Below are 17,488 nucleotides of genomic sequence, written 5' to 3' on the forward strand. Positions count from 1 at the left end.
AAGGATACCACAATAAAGGCAATTACAGGCCAATATGCCTGATGAACATAGAATACAAAAACCATAAGCAATCTATTAGCAAACTGGCCTCAATAATATGTTAAAAGGTTCATACACCATGATCAGGAGGGATTTTATTCCAGGGATACATGGAGATAGTTCATCTACAAACTAATCAGTGTGATAACACCACATTAAGAAAATCAAGAATAAAAATCATATGATCATCTCAGTAGATACAGAGAAAGCATTTTGACAATATTCAACCTCCATTGATGATAAAAGTTTATACCAAGTGGTTATAGAGGAAATATACCTCAACATAATATAGGACAAGCCAACAGCTATCATCATCCTTGGTGGTTACAAATTTACAAAGATTTTTCCTCTAAGATCAGGAAGAAAATAAGGATGCATATTCTTGTCACTTTTATTAAACATAGTACTAGAAGTCCTAGACAGAGCAATTAGGCAAGAAAAAGAAATACAAGGCAGCCAAATTGGAAAGCAAACCAAAGTGTTACTATTTGTAGAAGATGTGATACTATATATAGAAAACCCTAATGACCACTAAGGTGTTAGAGCTAATAAACGAGTTCAGTGAAGTTGCAGGATACAAAACCAATATACAAAAATCAGTTGCATTTCTATCCACTAATGATGAACTATCAGAGATTAAGAAAACAATCCATTTACAATTGCATAAAAAAGAATGAAATACTTATGAATAAATATAACCAAGGAAGTGAGATACCTGTACACTGAATACTGTAAGACACTGATGAAAGAAATCAAGGACACATAAGTAGATACTGTGCTCACAGATTGTAAGAATTAAAATTGTTAAAGTTTCCATACTACCCAAAACAATCTACAGATTCAATGCAATGTCTATCAGTCTCCAATATTTTTCACAGAAATAGAACAAATAATCCTAACATTTGTATGGAACCACAAAAGACCCTGAGTAGCCAAAGCAATCTTGAGAAAGAAGAACACAGCTGGAGGCACCATAATTCCTTAAACTATATTACACAGTTATAATAAGCAAAACAGTATGGTATTGGCATAAAAACAGTTACATTGGTCAGTTAATTTAGGACAAAGGAGTAAAGAATATATAATGGGGAAAGGAGTGGCTCTTTAATAAATGGCGGTGAGAAAACTGGATTACTTGCTCACACCATATACAAAAATCAATTCAAACTGGATTAAAAATTTGAACATAAGACCTGAAAGCATAAAACTTCTAGAAGGAAATATAGGGGGTAAGCTCCTTGACATGAGTCTTGGTAATGATTTTTTGGATTTGACCCTAAAAATAAGGCAGGAAGGCAGGAAAGCAGATATAAACAGGTGAGACTACACTGAACTAAAAAACCTGTATACAGCAAAGGAAACCAACAAAATGAAAAGGCAACATGGAAATTTGCAAATCATACATCTGATAAGGGGTTAATATAAAGAACTCCTACTATTCAATTGGGGAAAAATCCAATTAAAAATGGTCAAAGGATCTGAATAGAAAATTTTCCAAACAAGATACAACAAATGGTCAATAGGTATGTTAAAGGATGCTGCTACACATCACTGATCATCAGGGAAATACAAACCAAAACCACAATGATACATCACCTCACACCTGTCAGAATGGCTATTATAAAATGACAAGAAATCACAGGTGTTGGCAAGGACGTGGAGAGAAAGGAGCCATTGTGCACTGTTGGTGGGAAGGTAAACCAGTGCAGCAACTGTGGAAAACAATATAGAGGTTCCTCAAAAAATTAAAAACAGAACTACCATATGGTCCAGCTATTCCACTGCTGGGTATTTATCTGAACAGATCACTATCTTGAAAAGATATCTACACCCCTGTGTTCATTTCAGCATTATTTACAATGGCCAAGATATGGAAACAACCTAAGTGTCCATCTATATTGGATAAAGGAAATGACACTGGAGAAAGAAAGTCATGTGTGTATGCACACACACAGAAATGTTATTCAGCCATAAAAGAAAATATTGCCATTCACAACAACATGGGTGGGCCTTCACTATGCCAAGTGAAATTAGAGAAAGACAAATCCTGTATGGTCTCACTTATATGTATAAAAACACTGAACTCCTACATAACAGAGAACAGTTTGTTGGTTGCCAGACGCCTGGGGTGGGGAGTGGGTGGAATAGATGAAAGTGGTCAAAAGGTACAAGCCTCCAGTTATAAATAAGTGCTGCGGATGTAATGTATAGCATGGTATCTAGAGTTAACTATGTTGGATATTTGGAAGTTACTGTGTGGTGATGGATGTTAACTTACTATGGCAATCATTTCTGTATATATAACCATTATGTTGTACACCTAAAACAAGTAATGTCAGTTATTTCTCAAAAAACTTGTGACATAATTATGTTGTTTTAAGATGCTAAATTTGTGATAATATGCAGCAACAGAAAATGAAACAAATCTTAATCATAATTTGAGCATGCTTTAAAAACAGAATTTGACAAGCTGACTCTAAAATTTTATAGAGAGATGGAAAGGATTAAGAGTAGTCAAGGGGCGCCTGGGTAGCTCGGTTAAGCAAGGCTTGTGAGTTCAAGCCCTGAGTTGGGCTCCAAATTGGGTGTGAAACCTACTTAAAAGAAAAAAAAAAAAGATCACTGGGGATAAAACTGGCAGGAACCAGCAGACAGAAAGGAGCATGTGACTTCTCCCTCCTCTGTCTTCCCTTCTCCTCTACTGCCTTCTAAAGACAGTCTAACCAGGATTCACTGGCAAAGAAGTAGTGTAATTTTCAAAGTTTCTGTCCCATGCAAGTATATAATTTTGAGTTTGAATTTGACACATGATAGTATAACAAAAAGCACATGGTTGATGAGAGATCACAGGAATGTGCTAAAACATGATTCTCAACTTTTTCCATGATTGCAGCCTTTTGGGAGTCTTGTGAAAATACAGATGCCACATTCCAGCTCCCAGGGTATCTGATTTAGTCTGATTAGCTTGGGCATCTGCACATTAACTAGTATTTCAGGTGATTCTAGTTTAGATGCACTTTGAGAAGGAATTGGCGTTTCACAGGAACTTCAAGACTGGATGGTGGCATGAGTATCACTCAGTGTAGACCCCTTTGGATCACATGAGTGGAGGGAAGATAAAGCAGGAAGGGGAACCCCTCTGGAAAGCACAGGGTCCTGAGACACAGAGACAACCCGGGCTACTCCAAGGAACAAATCAAAGCACATCTGGTGGAGGGTCCAAAATATTCCTATGAGTAGGGTAATAAAATAACCAAAGTCACAACAACAGAGAGCAAGTAACAATCCCGAAAAAACACTTCTTGAAGGGCCAGGCCCTGGACAGTGTATGACCCTCCTTTAATATAGCAGTGCTGGTAGGTGCAGAGCATACAGCAAGCTTTTAAAATGCATAAGGGACAGAAAACTAGCCAAAATGGTGAGACGGAAAGAAATTCCTCAAAAGAAATTCCAAGAAGTAGCAACAGCTAACAAATTGACCGAAACCGATTTAAGCAATATAATGGAACAAGAATTTAGAATAGTAGTCATAAAATTGATCGCTGGACTTGAAAAAAGCATAGAGGACAGCAGAGAATATTGCTACAGAGATCAAGAGACTAAAAAATAGTCATGATGAATTAAAAAATGGTATAAATGAGGTGCAAAATAAAATGGAGGTGGCTACAGCATGGATTGAAGAGGCAGAAGAGAGAATAGGTGAAATAGAAGATAAAATTATGGAAGAAAGAAGCTGAGAAAAAGATTAAAAAATCCAGGAGTATGAGGGGAGAAGTAGAGAACTGAGTGATGCAATCAAACGGAACAATATTCGTATTATAGGAATTCCAGAAGAAGAAGAAGAAGAGAGAGAAAGGGACTGAAGGTGGACTTTAACAAATCATAGCTGAAAACTTCCCTGATCTGGGGAAGGAAACAGGCATTGAAATCCAAGAGGCACAGAGAACTCCCTTCAGATGTAATTTGAATCGATCTTCTGCATGACATATCATAGTGAAACTGGCAATATACAAGGATAAAGAGAGAATTCTGAAAGCAGCTAGGGATAAACAGGCCTTAACATACAAAGGTAGACACATAAGCGTAGTAGCAGACCTATCTACTGAAACTTGGCAGGCCAGAAAGGAATGGCAAGAAATCTTCAATGTGATAAACAGGAAAAACATGCAGCTGAGAATCCTTTATCCAGCAAATCTGTCATTCAGAATAGAAGGAGAGATAAAGGTTTTCCCAAACAAAAACTGAAGGAATTCATCACCATTAAACCAGCCCTACAAGAGATCCTAAGGGGGACTCTGTGAGTGAAATGTTGCAAGGACCACAAAGTACCAGAGGCACCACTACAAGGATGAAACCTATAGACATCATAATGACTCTAAACCTGTATCTTTCAATAGTAACACTGAATGTCAATGGACTAAATGCTCCAACCAAATGACATAGGGTATCAGAATGGATAAAAAAAACAAGACCCATCTATTTGCTGTCTACAAGAGACTCATTTGAGATCTGAGGACACCTTCAGATTGAAACTGAGGGGATGGAGAACTGTCATGCTACTGGAAGTCAAAAGAAAGCTGGAATAGCCATACTTCCATCAGACAAACTAGACTTTAAATTAAAGGCTGTAACAAGAGATGAAGAAGGGCATTATATAATAATTACAGGGTCTATCCATCAGGAAGAGCTAACAATTATAAATGTCTATGCGCCGAATACCGGAGCCCCCAAATATGTAAAACAATCAAAACATAAGCAACCTATTGATAAGAATGTGGTAATTGCAGGAGACTTTAATACTCCACTTACAGCAATGGAAACATCATCTAGACACAGGGTCAATAAAGAAACAAGGGCCCTGAATGAGACATTGGATCAGATGGACTTGACAGATATATTTAGAACTCTGCATCCCAAAGCAACAGAATATACTTTCTTCTCGAGTGCACACGGAACATTCTCCAAGACAGATCACATAGTGGGTCACAAAACAGCCCTTCATAAGTATGAAAGAATTGAGATCATACCATGCACACTTTCAGACCACAATGCTATGAAACTTGAAATCAACCACAGGAAAAAGTCTGGAAAACCTCCAAAAGCATGGAGGTTAAAGAACACCCTACTAAAGAATGAGTGGGTCAACCAGGAAGTTAGAGAAGAAGTTAAAAAATATATGGAAACAAATGAAAATGAAAATACAACAATCCAAACGCTTTGGGATGCAGGGAGGGCAGTCCTGAGAGGAAAATACACTGCAATCCAGGCCTATCTCAAGAAACAAGGAAATCCCAAATACAAAATTTAACAGCACACCTAAAGGAAACAGAACAGCAAAGGCACCCCAAACCCAGCAGAAGAGAAATAATAAAGATCAGAGCAGAAATAAACAATATAGAACCAAAAAAAACACGGTAGGGCAGATCAATGAAACCAAGAGTTGTTTTTTTTTGAAAAAATAAAATTGATAAACCTGTAGCCAAGCTTCTCAAAAAGAAAAGGGAGAGGACCCGGGGCGCCTGGGTGGCTCACTTTGTTGGGTGTCTGACTTTGGCTCAGGTCATGATCTCACGTTAGTGGGTTCGAGCCCTTCGTCAGGCTCTGTGCTGAGAGCTTGGAGCCTGGTGCCTGCTTCGGATTCTGTGCCTCCCTCTCTCTTTGTGCCCCTCCCCCGCTCTCTCAAAAATAAATAAACATTAAAAAAAAAAAGGGAGAGGACCCAAATAGATAAAATCATGAATGAAAATGGAATTATTACAACCAATCCCTCAGAAATACAAACAATTATCAGGGAATACTATAAAAAATTATATGCCAACAAACTGGACAACCTGAAAGAAATGGACAAATTCCTAAGTACCCACACACTTCCAAAACTCTCAGGAAGAAATAGAAGTTTGAATAGACCCATCACCAGTGAAGAAATTGAACCAGTTATCAAAAATCTCCCAACAAATAAGAGTCCAGGACCAGATGGCTTCCCTGGGGAATTGTACCAGACATTTAAAGCAGAGATAATACCTATCCTTCTCAAGCTGTTCCAAAAAATAGAAAGGGAAGGAAAACTTCCAGACTCATTCTATGAAGCCAGCATCACTTTCATTCCCAAACCAGATAGAGACCCAGCAAAAAAGACAACTACAGGCCAATATCCCTGATGAATATGGATGCAAAAATTTTCAACAAGATACTAGCAAATCAAATTCAACAGCATATAAAAAAAATTATTCACCATGATCAAGTGGGATTCATTCCTGGGCTGCAGGGCTGGTTCGACATTCGCAAATCCATCAATGTGATACATCACATTAATGAAAGAAAATATAAGAACCATATGATCCTGTCAATCGATGCAGAAAAAGCATTCGACAAAATTCAGCATCCTTTCTTAATAAAGACACTCGAGAAAGTTGAGATAGAAGGAACATATTTAAACATCATGAAAGCCATTCATGAAAAGCCCACAGCTAATACCGTCCTCAATGGAGAAAAACTGAGAACTTTCCCCCTGAGATCAGGAACACCACAGGGATGTCCACTCTCACCACTGTTGTTTAACATAGTGTTGGAAGTGCTAGCATCAGCAATCAGACAACAAAAGGAAATCAAAGGCATCCAAATTGGCAAAGATGAAGTCAAGCTTTCACTTTTTGCAGATGACATGATATTATACATGGAAAACCCGACAGACTCCACCAAAAGTCTGCTAGAATTGATGCATGAATTCAGCAAAGTTGCAGGATACAAAATCAATGTACAGAAATCAGTTGCATTCTCATACACTAACAATGAAGCAACAGAAAGACAAATAAAGAAACTGATCCCATTCACAATTGCACCAAGAAGCATAAAATACCTAGGAATAAACCTAACCAAGGATGTAAAGGATCTGTATGCTGAAAACTATAGAAAGTTATGAAGCAAATTGAAGAAGATATAAAGAAATGGAAAAACATTCTGTGCTCATGGATTGGAAGAATAAATATTGTTAAAATGTCAATACTACTCAAAGCAATCTACACATTCAATGCAATCCCAGTCAAAATTGCACCAGCATTCTTCTTGAAGCTAGAATAAGCAATCCTAAAATTTGTATGGAACCACAAAAGACCCCGAGTAGCCAAAGTAATATTGAAGAAGAAAACCAAAGTGGAGGCATCACAATCCCTGATTTTAGGCTCTACAACAAAGCTGTAATCATGAAGACAGCATGGTATTGGCACAAAAACAGACACATAGACCAATGGCATAGAATAGAGACTCCAGAATTGGACCCACAAATGTATGGCCAACTAATCTTTGACAAAGCAGGAAAGAATATCTGATGGAAAAAAGACAGTCTCTTTAACAAATGGTGCTGGGAGAACTGGACAACAACATGCAGAAGAATTCTTACACTTTCTTACACCATTCACAAAAATAAACTCAAAATGGATGAAGGACCTGAATGTGAGACAGGAAACCATCAAAACCCTAGAGGAAAAAGCAGGAAAAAAAACCTCTCTGACCTCAACTGCAGCAGTTTCTTACTTGACACATCTCAAAGGCAAGGGAATTAAAAGCAAAAATGAACTATTGGGACCTCAACAAGATAAAAACCTTCTGCGCTGCAAAGGAAACAATCAACAAAACTAAAAGGCAACTGATGGAAAGGGAAAAGATATTTGCAAATGACATGTTGGACAAAGGGCTAGTATCCAAAATCTATAAAGAATTCATCAAACTCCACACCCGAAAAACAAATAATCCAGTGACGAAATGGGCAGAAGACATGAATAGACACTTCTCTAAAGAAGACATCCAGATGGCCAACAGGCACATGAAAAATGTTCAATGTCGCTCCTCATCAGGGAAATACAAATCAAAACCACACTCAGATACCACCTCACGCCAGTCAGAATGGCTAAAATGAACAAATCAGGAGACTATAGATGCTGGAGAGGATGTGGAGAAACAGGAACTCTCTTGCACTGTTGGTGGGAATGCAAACTGGTGCAGCCGCTCTGGAAAACAGTGTGGAGGTTCCTCAAAAAATTAAAAATAGATCTACCCTATGACCCAGGAATAGCACTGCTAGGAATTTACCCAAGGGCTACAGGAGTGCTGATGCACAGGGGCACTTGTACTCCAATGTTTATAGCAGCACTTTCAACAATAGCCGAATTATGGAAAGAGTCTAAATGTCCATCAACTGAAGTATGGATAAAGAAGATGTGGTTTATATATACAATGGAATACTACGTGGCAATGAGAAAGAATGAAATCTGGCCATTTGTAGCAACATGGATGGAACTGGAGAGTGTTATGCAAGTGAAATAAGTCAGGCAGAGGAAGACAGATATCATATGTTTTCACTTATATGTGGATTCTGAGAAACTCAACAGAAGACCACGGAGGAGGGGAAGGGGGGAAAAAAAGTTACAGAGAGGGAAGGAGGCAAACCATAAGAGACTCTTAATACTGAGAACTGAGGGTTGATGGGGGTGAGGGTGAGGGGAAAGTGGGTGATGGGCATTGAGGAAGGCACCTGTTGGGATGAGCATTGAGTGTTGTATGGAAACCAATTTGACAATAAATTTCATTAAAAAAAAAATAGTCAAAACAATCTCGGAAAAAGTAACAGTGCTGGAGGATCCACAGTACCGGACTTTAAGATGTGTCATAAAGTCTCAGTAACCAAAACAATGGAGTATTAAAATAGGGGACAAATACATCAATGGAAAAGAAGAGAGGGTCCAGTCCAGAAACATCTATACTTAAAACCTCATTGGTTTTCAACAAAGGCACCCAAGCAATTCAACGGGGAAAGGAAAGATTTTTCAACAAATGGTGTTGGAAGACTGTATATCTGCTTGAGGGAGCTGCAGGATGGGGGGAATCTCAATCCTCCTCTCACATATAAACAAAAATAATTTCAACATGGGTCACAGACCTAGAACTTCTAGAAGAAAACCTATTAGAATATGCTCATGACTTGTTAGTAGACAAATATTTTTTTAGACAGGACACAATAACCATAAAATTTTACAACGTATAAATTATAATTAAAATCTCATTAAAAGACACCATTAAGGAAATGAATTGGGAAGCCACAGAAAGAAAATATTTGCAAAATATATCTGACAGATTTGTATCTAGGAAATGCAAATAAAGAAGTTTTACAACTCAATAACTAAAAGACAACCCAGTAACAATGGGGAAGAATAGTTTTCAGCAAAAGGTCCTGGGACATGTACATGGCAAAAGAAGGAGGCTGGATGCCTAACTTAACACAGTACACAAAAATTAAATGGATCAAAAATATAAATGTAAGAGCAACAACTATAAAACTCTTAGAGCGAAACAGCTGTAAATATTTTCTTAGATATGACGCCAAAAGTGCATATAGCATATATAACTAAAGACAGAAAAAAAGATAAACTGGACTTCATCAAAATAAAAATTTTTACATCAAAGGATACTATCAAGAAAGTAAAAAATACTTCCACAGAATGGAAGAGGATATTTGCAAATTATTTATCTACAAGTATCTACAAGTAAATTTATTATTTATCTACAATTTATCTACAAGTAAAACACTTGTATCTAGGGTCTATTAAGAATTCTTAGAACTTGGGGCGCCTGGGTAGATCAGTCGGTTAAGGGGCTGACTCTTGAATTTCAGCTCAGGTCATGATCTCACGGTTCGTGAGTTGGAGGCCCGCATCAGGCTCTGCACTCACAGTGTGGAACCTGCTTGGGATTCTCTCCCCTCCTCTCTCTGACCCTCCCCTGTTCGCTCTCTGTCTCTGTGTCTGTCTGTCTGTCTCTCTCTCAAAATAAATTATAAAAAACGAATTTTTATAACCCAACAATAAAAAGATAAATTACCAGGTTAAAAAATGGGCAGAGGACTTGAATAGACAGTTCTCCAAAGGTACAAAAATGGCCAAAAAGCCCATGAAAAGATGCTCCATATCTTTAGTCATTAGGGAAATGGAAATCAGAACCACAATGAGATACCACTTTACACCCACTGGGACATTATAAACAAAAAGGCAGACAAGCCTTTGTGTGCTACTGGTGGGAATGCAAGATTTCTCAGGTGCTGTGCAGAGACTAGCAGGGCTGCAGCACAGTGAGCAGGAGGGGGAGGCGGAGGCCGTTTTTGCAGGTGTAGTAGAAAGTTCCCAAGAGGGTTTGTGAAGGGAACTTGATACACTGCAGGTGGACGAGAGGACTTGCCCATGGACTGGGAGAAGGGGCGAGGATGAGTCCGATAACGTCCGGGTTTCCGTCCTGACCGGCTAGTTGAATAGAGCTGCTATTTACTGAGGAAAGGAGACTGTGGAGGCAGGTAGTGAGAAAACGCAGAGTTCCATTTTAATCAAGTGAGGGTAGATGCCGTGTCAGGAACCGATCTCACTTTTTCCTTTCAACGAGACACCCGGGTTTGGGCGGGCGGGGCTTTTGGCTTCCCAGGCAGACACCACATTTCCCTGCCTCCCTTTGAAGTATTTGTGGCCATGAGTAAATTCTTGCCAGTGGAATTCAAATGGAAAGGGTATGTATAGCTTCCATGTGGCAAAAATGAGACTTGGAAAGAAGCGACTTTTCAAATCTGTGGAAGCCAAAACCTTTATAATATATTCAGAACTTTAAAAAACTCCATTGTTCATAAGCTGGCTCTGGTTTTAATAGACTGATTAAAAAGAACATGTGGTTTGATAAAATACAGCATAGTTGAAATCCATGATGCTGGTTGGCCAAATAGCCTTTGTCACCATGGAGACTGTACAACCTGCCTTTTAGCATTTTTTAAGCACACCAAAGGTTTGTTGTAGATTCTTCAAATCTGACAAGTTACATGATGCACAAAAAGGAGGTGTTGCCAATACAAACTGTAAAGCCGTGTCTACTCTGTGGACCCTCATGCCCTGGGAAATGAGTGAATTGTCTGGCACTTACCTGCATGCGCGACTCACTGCTCTACCTCTGTTCGCAGGTACTGGGTACAGTCCAAGATTTTTTTTAGTTGAGCAAAGTTTAGTTTTTCTGAACACATAGGACATGTGCTTTCAGTATTTAACATGCTGTTTGGGGGGGGAAAGGCAGAGTAAAATTAAATACATTCCTTTATCTTTGGGATATTCTAACGTGAAAAACAGCTATTCCTGTCTACACCTCCTTAGTCATGTTCATCATGCAGTTTAAGAATTAGGAATATTCAGTCCTCATGCAAGGTCCCCTTTAAGGATAATGTTCACAAAGGTCATTTAGAAAGTTCTTCCAAGAAGACAACTTGGGTCTTTAGGAACATGAATAAGGAGACCTCAGAATAAAAGAGTGGTTGAATCAAAGGCCTCATCCGTGTGGCGGAATGAAACAATGCACACTTACATCTTAAATTCTGAGTACAGGGCAGGGAAGTCGCAGTGTGGGCACACGGTCCAGTCATCCTTCAACATATGGCGACCCTGGAAAGAGTACATTTCAAAGTAAAATTCATCATTTAAAAAATTCCTGCCATCATTCAGTTACGATACACGTATTCAAGTTAAAAGCCAGACCTCTAAATTATGAAATTGGTATTTCACGTAGGTGATTGACTATGAAGAGACGGCGTCAAACAGACTGAAGCCAGATTTCATTTCTCACATTCATAGAAGGGTGTTCAATTTTGTGACATCATTACCTAAATTTATTTTCCTCTAAAATAAAGCTTATGTTAGCCTAGTGATTAACAAATAATCTGTATTTAAATTTTTCTAATAGGTCTTAATATTAAAATTAATACTAAAAACCGCCACTTATGCAGTGCTACAGTATGCCAAGGTAGTGAACTAGGACTTCATGTTCTGTCTTCAACCTGCAGTTTATCTCACTAGGCACACATTGTTAGGGTTGGGCCCGGAAGGTAAAGCAAACTGCACAAGGTTATATGGCCAAGAAAGTGGCAGAAAAAGGCCTTAAGCCAGGACCATCTGATTCCCAAGTGTGTTTTTTCTTACACAGCAAGTATTCAGATGGATTGCGAATATTTGTTAAAGAGAAACTTACTGTTACAATGCAATATGGGATGTTATTTTTGCATCCAGGACACAGGAGTTCACACTCTGGGAGAAGAAATTCGCAGAAGGGACATGGGGTTGTGGCCTCTTCTGTCTCGGATGTATCAGGTCTCCTGTGAGAAGGAATCATGTGTTTAACATGCCTACTTCTTCACAGTCAGAATCTGAAACTAGAGAGAAGCTCAGCATCAGCCTGCACTCTAGCTCAGGAAGGGGGAAGAGGAATCAAGATTGGTCAGACCGTAACAGTATGTGGGCCACATGCAGGAGTTAGAGTTCACGGCACAGTAAATGGCAGAAAACATGGGTGGGTCTTGCTGTGTCCTCTCTTCTAGGGTCACTGAGGGGTAAGCTTGCTTTTTCTCCTCTGTCTCTCCCCTTTGTATACTCAAGTGGTAAAGACTGCCTAAGGCTGTGCAACAGAACTTCCTTGTGACAACGGCAGTGTTCTAATCCTGTGCTCTCCAATATGGTAGTCATGAGTCACATGAAGCTTCTGAGCGCTTGAAATATGGGTGATGTGAGGAACTAAATTTTAAATTTAATTTTAATTTAAATAGCCACACGTGGCTAGCAGTTAGCATGTCAGACCTCATAGCTGTAGAGAAATCTTAACTAGCATCTCTTCAAAGCTAGTGCCCAGGCGTGGCACCAAAATGTCAGGGCAAACGTGCCCCTACGTTTTCTCCCCACCTGCCTCTTCATGAGGAGGGAAATTCTGTATGCTCTGGATGGCAAAGCTGGAAGGCAGAGGGATCTGTCCTTGCTGGCATCAGGACCCAGCAGCACCAGCCCTGGACTGTGATGCTTTGTGTAGGAGTCAAAGAAATCTTGACTTGTTCAAGCCATTGTCGGGTTTTCTGCTGCTGGTAGCTGAATACAGTCCTGATTGCTGCCCCGCATCCATTCTCTTACCGAGCCTGCACACTAGCAGCCGTATTCTAACAAACGCATTTGTGAAGTGTGATTAGATAGAAAGAGCTGTCACTGCCTACCGGACCATAGCCTCAATCTTCTTTTTGTACTTGGCATCTATTTTGTGGCGGTACTCGGGCCTCATCAACATAGCTGCGAAGCTGAAAGCGGAGTTCTTCAGGCCTGCTCTGTGGCACTCGATCACAGTAGACGTCAGGATGGGCACAATGTCTGCAAAACAAGCGAGAGCAGAGAGCACAGTGCTCCTACCGTCATGACTCTGTCCCTGTTCAGGAGGAAAACAGGATCACACCTCTCTAAATGTGCGTTTTCTGGCAAAGAACCAGATGTGTGACCTGTTAAACGAGGACAGGACACAGCAGTGAAGTCGCTGCTTATCAAAATGTCCTTCCTGTGATTATACTGTGTTTTGCCAGGGGACACTTGGACCGGCACTTGCTTGAGGTCATCTGCATGTATCCTCCTGTTACCGGTGAGAGAAAGTTTTGCATTTGACAGGACTGCCGATGCATGGTAAGGGAGATGAATAATTTTATGCACTAACCTCTCTCCATGCATCTGTTTCTCCAGGACAGATATCCCGAAGGTGAATTAATGGATCAAAGAGCATGACCTTTTAAAAAACACTCTTAGCACAAATTGCCAAACTGCTTTCTAGAAAGGCATATACCAGTGTCCATTCCCACCAGCAGTCACGAGAGTGTGTGTCCTGTTACACCATTTGCCAGCATGGTATACAGTTAAAGTTTTTTTTTCATGTAACAGAAAAGAATATATTTAGAGAACAGGGGTTGGTGAGGTATGACCTGTGAGCCAAATCTGGCCCTCTGTTTTTGTACGACTCATGAGCTAAGAATGGCTTTTACATTTGTCGATGGTTGAGAAAAATCAAAAGAATATTTTGTGACATATGAAAGTTATATGTGATTAAATGTCCATGTCCAAAAATGTAAAGTCCTTTTGGAGCACAACCATGCTCATGTACGGTTTACGTAGAAACAGTAGTTGTGACAGAGACCGTTTGGCCCACGAGGCCTAGACGTTTAGCCCTTTACAGAAAAATTGTGTTGCCCTGTCGTAGAATGTGGGAAAGTCTATTAACTGAAGAATGTTATAACGATACATCATATGGGATAATGGGACCTTTTGTAGAGGGCGTGGCCTATCATGGTTGAGAAGAGAGTCAGACTTACTAGCTAATAGTGTGATCTCGGGCAAGTGTTATTCACTTCTTTTGCCTCCATTAGCTTCTCTGTAAAATAGGGAAAATAATAATAGTACCCATGTGTGTAGTGTTAAGGTTATTATCCTTAGAAAGATCTGCTTGATATTGGCTGGCATGTGGGACTTGGATTTTGGAGGAGTTTCTGCCATTTCCAGAACTGATAAGAGTGGCTCACTGCCTAAACTCTTGGTACAAACAATGTGGTTTATGCTGAACACCTGCTCTCTGGGAGTCTGGAAATTCGGTCCATACCAAGCGGGAGGTGCTGATGTGACCAGGCCCCCGTACAACCCCTGGGCACTGAGTCTCCTCTGGGAGACCCCATTTTACGTGTGCTGTCACACAACTCATTCCTGGAGGAGTCGAGTGTGTCCTGTGTGACTCCATTTGGAAGGGACCCTTGGAAGCTTGCACCTGTGCTCCTCCAGACTCTGCCCCATGTGCCTTTTCCGTTTGCCAATTTGGTTTTGTATTCTTTTGCTGAAATAAATCGTAGCCTTCGGCACTACGATGTGCCGAGTTGTGTGAGTCCTAGTGAATTGCCAAACCTGGAGGTGGTCTTGGCATACCGTTATACTATAGTGGCTGCAGAGTTAGTGACTATAGATCTCACGGTGCCACACAAATGCAGAAGTGCAGGTAACAAGCTCTTCTCAGATAGTACTCACGTGACGGAAACTTGCTGATGTTGTTGGCCACCCGAATAAGCATACGTGCCCCTTTCATATGATCTCCATTTTTAACATGAATCTGAAATACATGTTTTACTTTTCTTAGAGATTTTGATTCAACCTAATTCACTTTTTATTGTCCCAAATGAAATAATCCCCCCTTGATTATGACCCTGAACAGGGTCGTTCCAGGATCCTTGCAGCCTTACTTGGCTTACGGCACTTGGGATTTCTCCTTTATTCTTCCAGCGGCTGCTGCCTGGCACCATGGCCTCACTGGCCTTACCTCTACTCTGTGCTCTGTTTTCTACTTTGTCTTAGACCATGTGACATGAGGTCAAATCCCTGATCCATCTCTTCCTGGCCATTTTTGGAGGGCTAATGATACCAACTTTGCCAAGCGGTCGTGAGACCTGAAGGCCGAGTCTGTCAGGCTGAAAGGGGATGAGTTGTTAAAGGAAAAGGGCACTGCCTGTCGTGTGGGAAAGGGGCAGCGATGGCTGGAGGGGCCTGAGATTGGGTAAGTACTAAGTACGAGCAGGGTCTGTGATGCTTAAGATGAGAGGAAGCTGGAGAGTCCACAGGACCAGGCCACAACCTTGCTGCATCATCCAGGCAAGGTGGGGCAGCCGACGGGTGGGGGGTGCGGGGTGAGGGGAGCAGACTGAATAGGAGGCAGAACTGGTGAGAATGTGCAGGGCAAGTTTAGAGTAACTCCCAGGCATCCAGTCTAAGCAAATGAATGATAGTAGAATTTACTGAGCACTGCAACCTTCTGTTAACTGAATCTAAAGGGTAGGGAGTCCCCTGCTGTTTGTCCTCTGTTGACTCTCTGTGCCTCAGACTTCCCAGCCCAGTCATCCAGACCCAGAGTTCCCAGGCTGTCCCTCAGCCAGAGTCCCTGTCCCACCTCTGAGAGGAAACATCCACCAAAGCTGTCTTGATATCCCCTGAAATGTGGATGGCTTTTTTCAGTCCTTGGTGTCAAAGATGGTGCTGACATTTTCACATGAACTTGTTCTTACTTGGAAAGGTTAACAGTTTCACTTCTGATATCACAGTTAAAAATCTTGGGAATTTTGGTGCTTGTGTAAGAGGCAAACATTACAGCAAAGAGGAAGAGTCACAGGGGCCCTGCAGTGGGAGGGAAGAGGGTGTCTGGTCCTATGCAAGTGACAGGCCAGCCCTTAATGCCAGAGGAAAAGAAAAAGACTTGAGAACCATCCCTATCACTTCGGGTGCTTCTTATATAAGGATTCCTTAACTTTTGCTTCCCATCTTCTACCAGCTTTTTTTTTTTTTTTTTTTTTTTTTTTTAATGCTTATTGTTGAGAGAGACAGAGACAGCACAAGCAGGGGAGGAGAAGAAAGAGAAGGGGACACAGAATCCAAAGCAGGTTCCAGGCTCCAAGCTGTCAGCACAGAGCCTGATGCAGGGCTTCAACTCACAAACTGTGAGATCATGACCTGAGCTGAACTTGGACACTTAACTGGCTGAGCCACCCAGGTGCCCCCCACCAGCTCTTTCTATCCTCCCCCTGACCCCAAAAGTTCCATCTTGCTGGATTCTGTGGCCCCAGCACATTGGCACTGCCACTCAGGTCTGAAGCTGAGAGAGACCTCCCTTCTCCCTTTCTACTCTTTTCCACATGAGAGAACGGATCTTCCTGCTGCTCTGGAGGGAAATGTACTCTCAGGGGTTGCAAGCTGGAATTCTAATTTTTCCCTTAAAATCAGTGTTACAGGGGCGCCTGGGTGGCTCGGTCGGTTAAGCGTCTGACTTCAGCTCAGGTCACAATCTCACAGTTCGTGAGTTCGAGCCCCGCGTCGGGCTCTGTGCTGACAGCTCAGAGCCTGGAGCCTGCTTCACATTCTGTGTCTCCTTCTCTCTCTGCCCCTTCCCTGCTCATGCTGTGTCTCTTTCTGTCTCAAAAATAAATATTAAAAAAAAAAAATCAGTGTTACAGAACTGTGTGGCCTAACACGGTAGCCACTAGCCACATGTGGCTGTTTAAATTTAAAAATGAAAATTGTTAAGTCATCTCTACACCCGTGGGGCTCAAACTCATGACCCTGAGATCCAGAGTCACATGCTTTTCCAAATGAGCCAGCCAGGTGCCCCTAAAATTAAAATTATGTAAAGGAAAAAAAATAAGTTTATCAGTTGCACCAGCTGTATTTAAGGTGCCCCACAGCCAGGCTAGTGGCTGCCACATGGGGCAGCACAGATATGGTACACTTCTAACACTGTAGAAAGTTCTATTGGACACTGCTGTTATAGATAATTGGGATCTAAGTCATTCATAATATGACTACTGTGATCCTAGGTACTGTCAAAATTAAATAAGCTCTTGTGGACTGGCCTGAATGCCAATTTAACATTAATATGGGAAGGTATATTCTGATATAAATGAAAATCTGAAAAAATATGTAGGTTGGATTCTGTATCTTTACAAAGATGTGTTTATGTGTGTGTGTATACACACACATATAATATTTAAGAAAACTGTACACAAGTATTTGAGGTTTGCGTGAAGTATTTTGTTTTTTATTAAAAATTACTAATT

The 17,488-nt window shown here is 40.8% G+C and overlaps 1 protein-coding gene across 2 annotated transcripts in view; it reads right to left on the minus strand.

Annotated features, from left to right (window-relative positions):
- Positions 1-17,488, minus strand: part of WDR19 (WD repeat domain 19) — a 113,254-nt gene that overhangs the window by 9,314 nt on the left and 86,452 nt on the right. For both annotated transcript variants that reach the window (XM_043553289.1, XM_043553287.1), the window contains exons 32-36: positions 14,919-15,000; positions 13,085-13,235; positions 12,079-12,202; positions 11,419-11,495; positions 10,987-11,111 (exon numbers count right to left, since the gene is read on the minus strand). In XM_043553289.1, coding sequence (XP_043409224.1) covers positions 11,000-11,111; positions 11,419-11,495; positions 12,079-12,202; positions 13,085-13,235; positions 14,919-15,000 — 546 coding nt within the window. In that variant the 3' untranslated portion in view covers positions 10,987-10,999. The remainder of the gene's footprint in view (positions 1-10,986; positions 11,112-11,418; positions 11,496-12,078; positions 12,203-13,084; positions 13,236-14,918; positions 15,001-17,488) is intronic.

The sequence above is a fragment of the Prionailurus bengalensis genome, chromosome B1 (genome assembly GCF_016509475.1).
Source record: "Prionailurus bengalensis isolate Pbe53 chromosome B1, Fcat_Pben_1.1_paternal_pri, whole genome shotgun sequence".
NCBI lineage: Eukaryota > Metazoa > Chordata > Mammalia > Carnivora > Felidae > Prionailurus > Prionailurus bengalensis.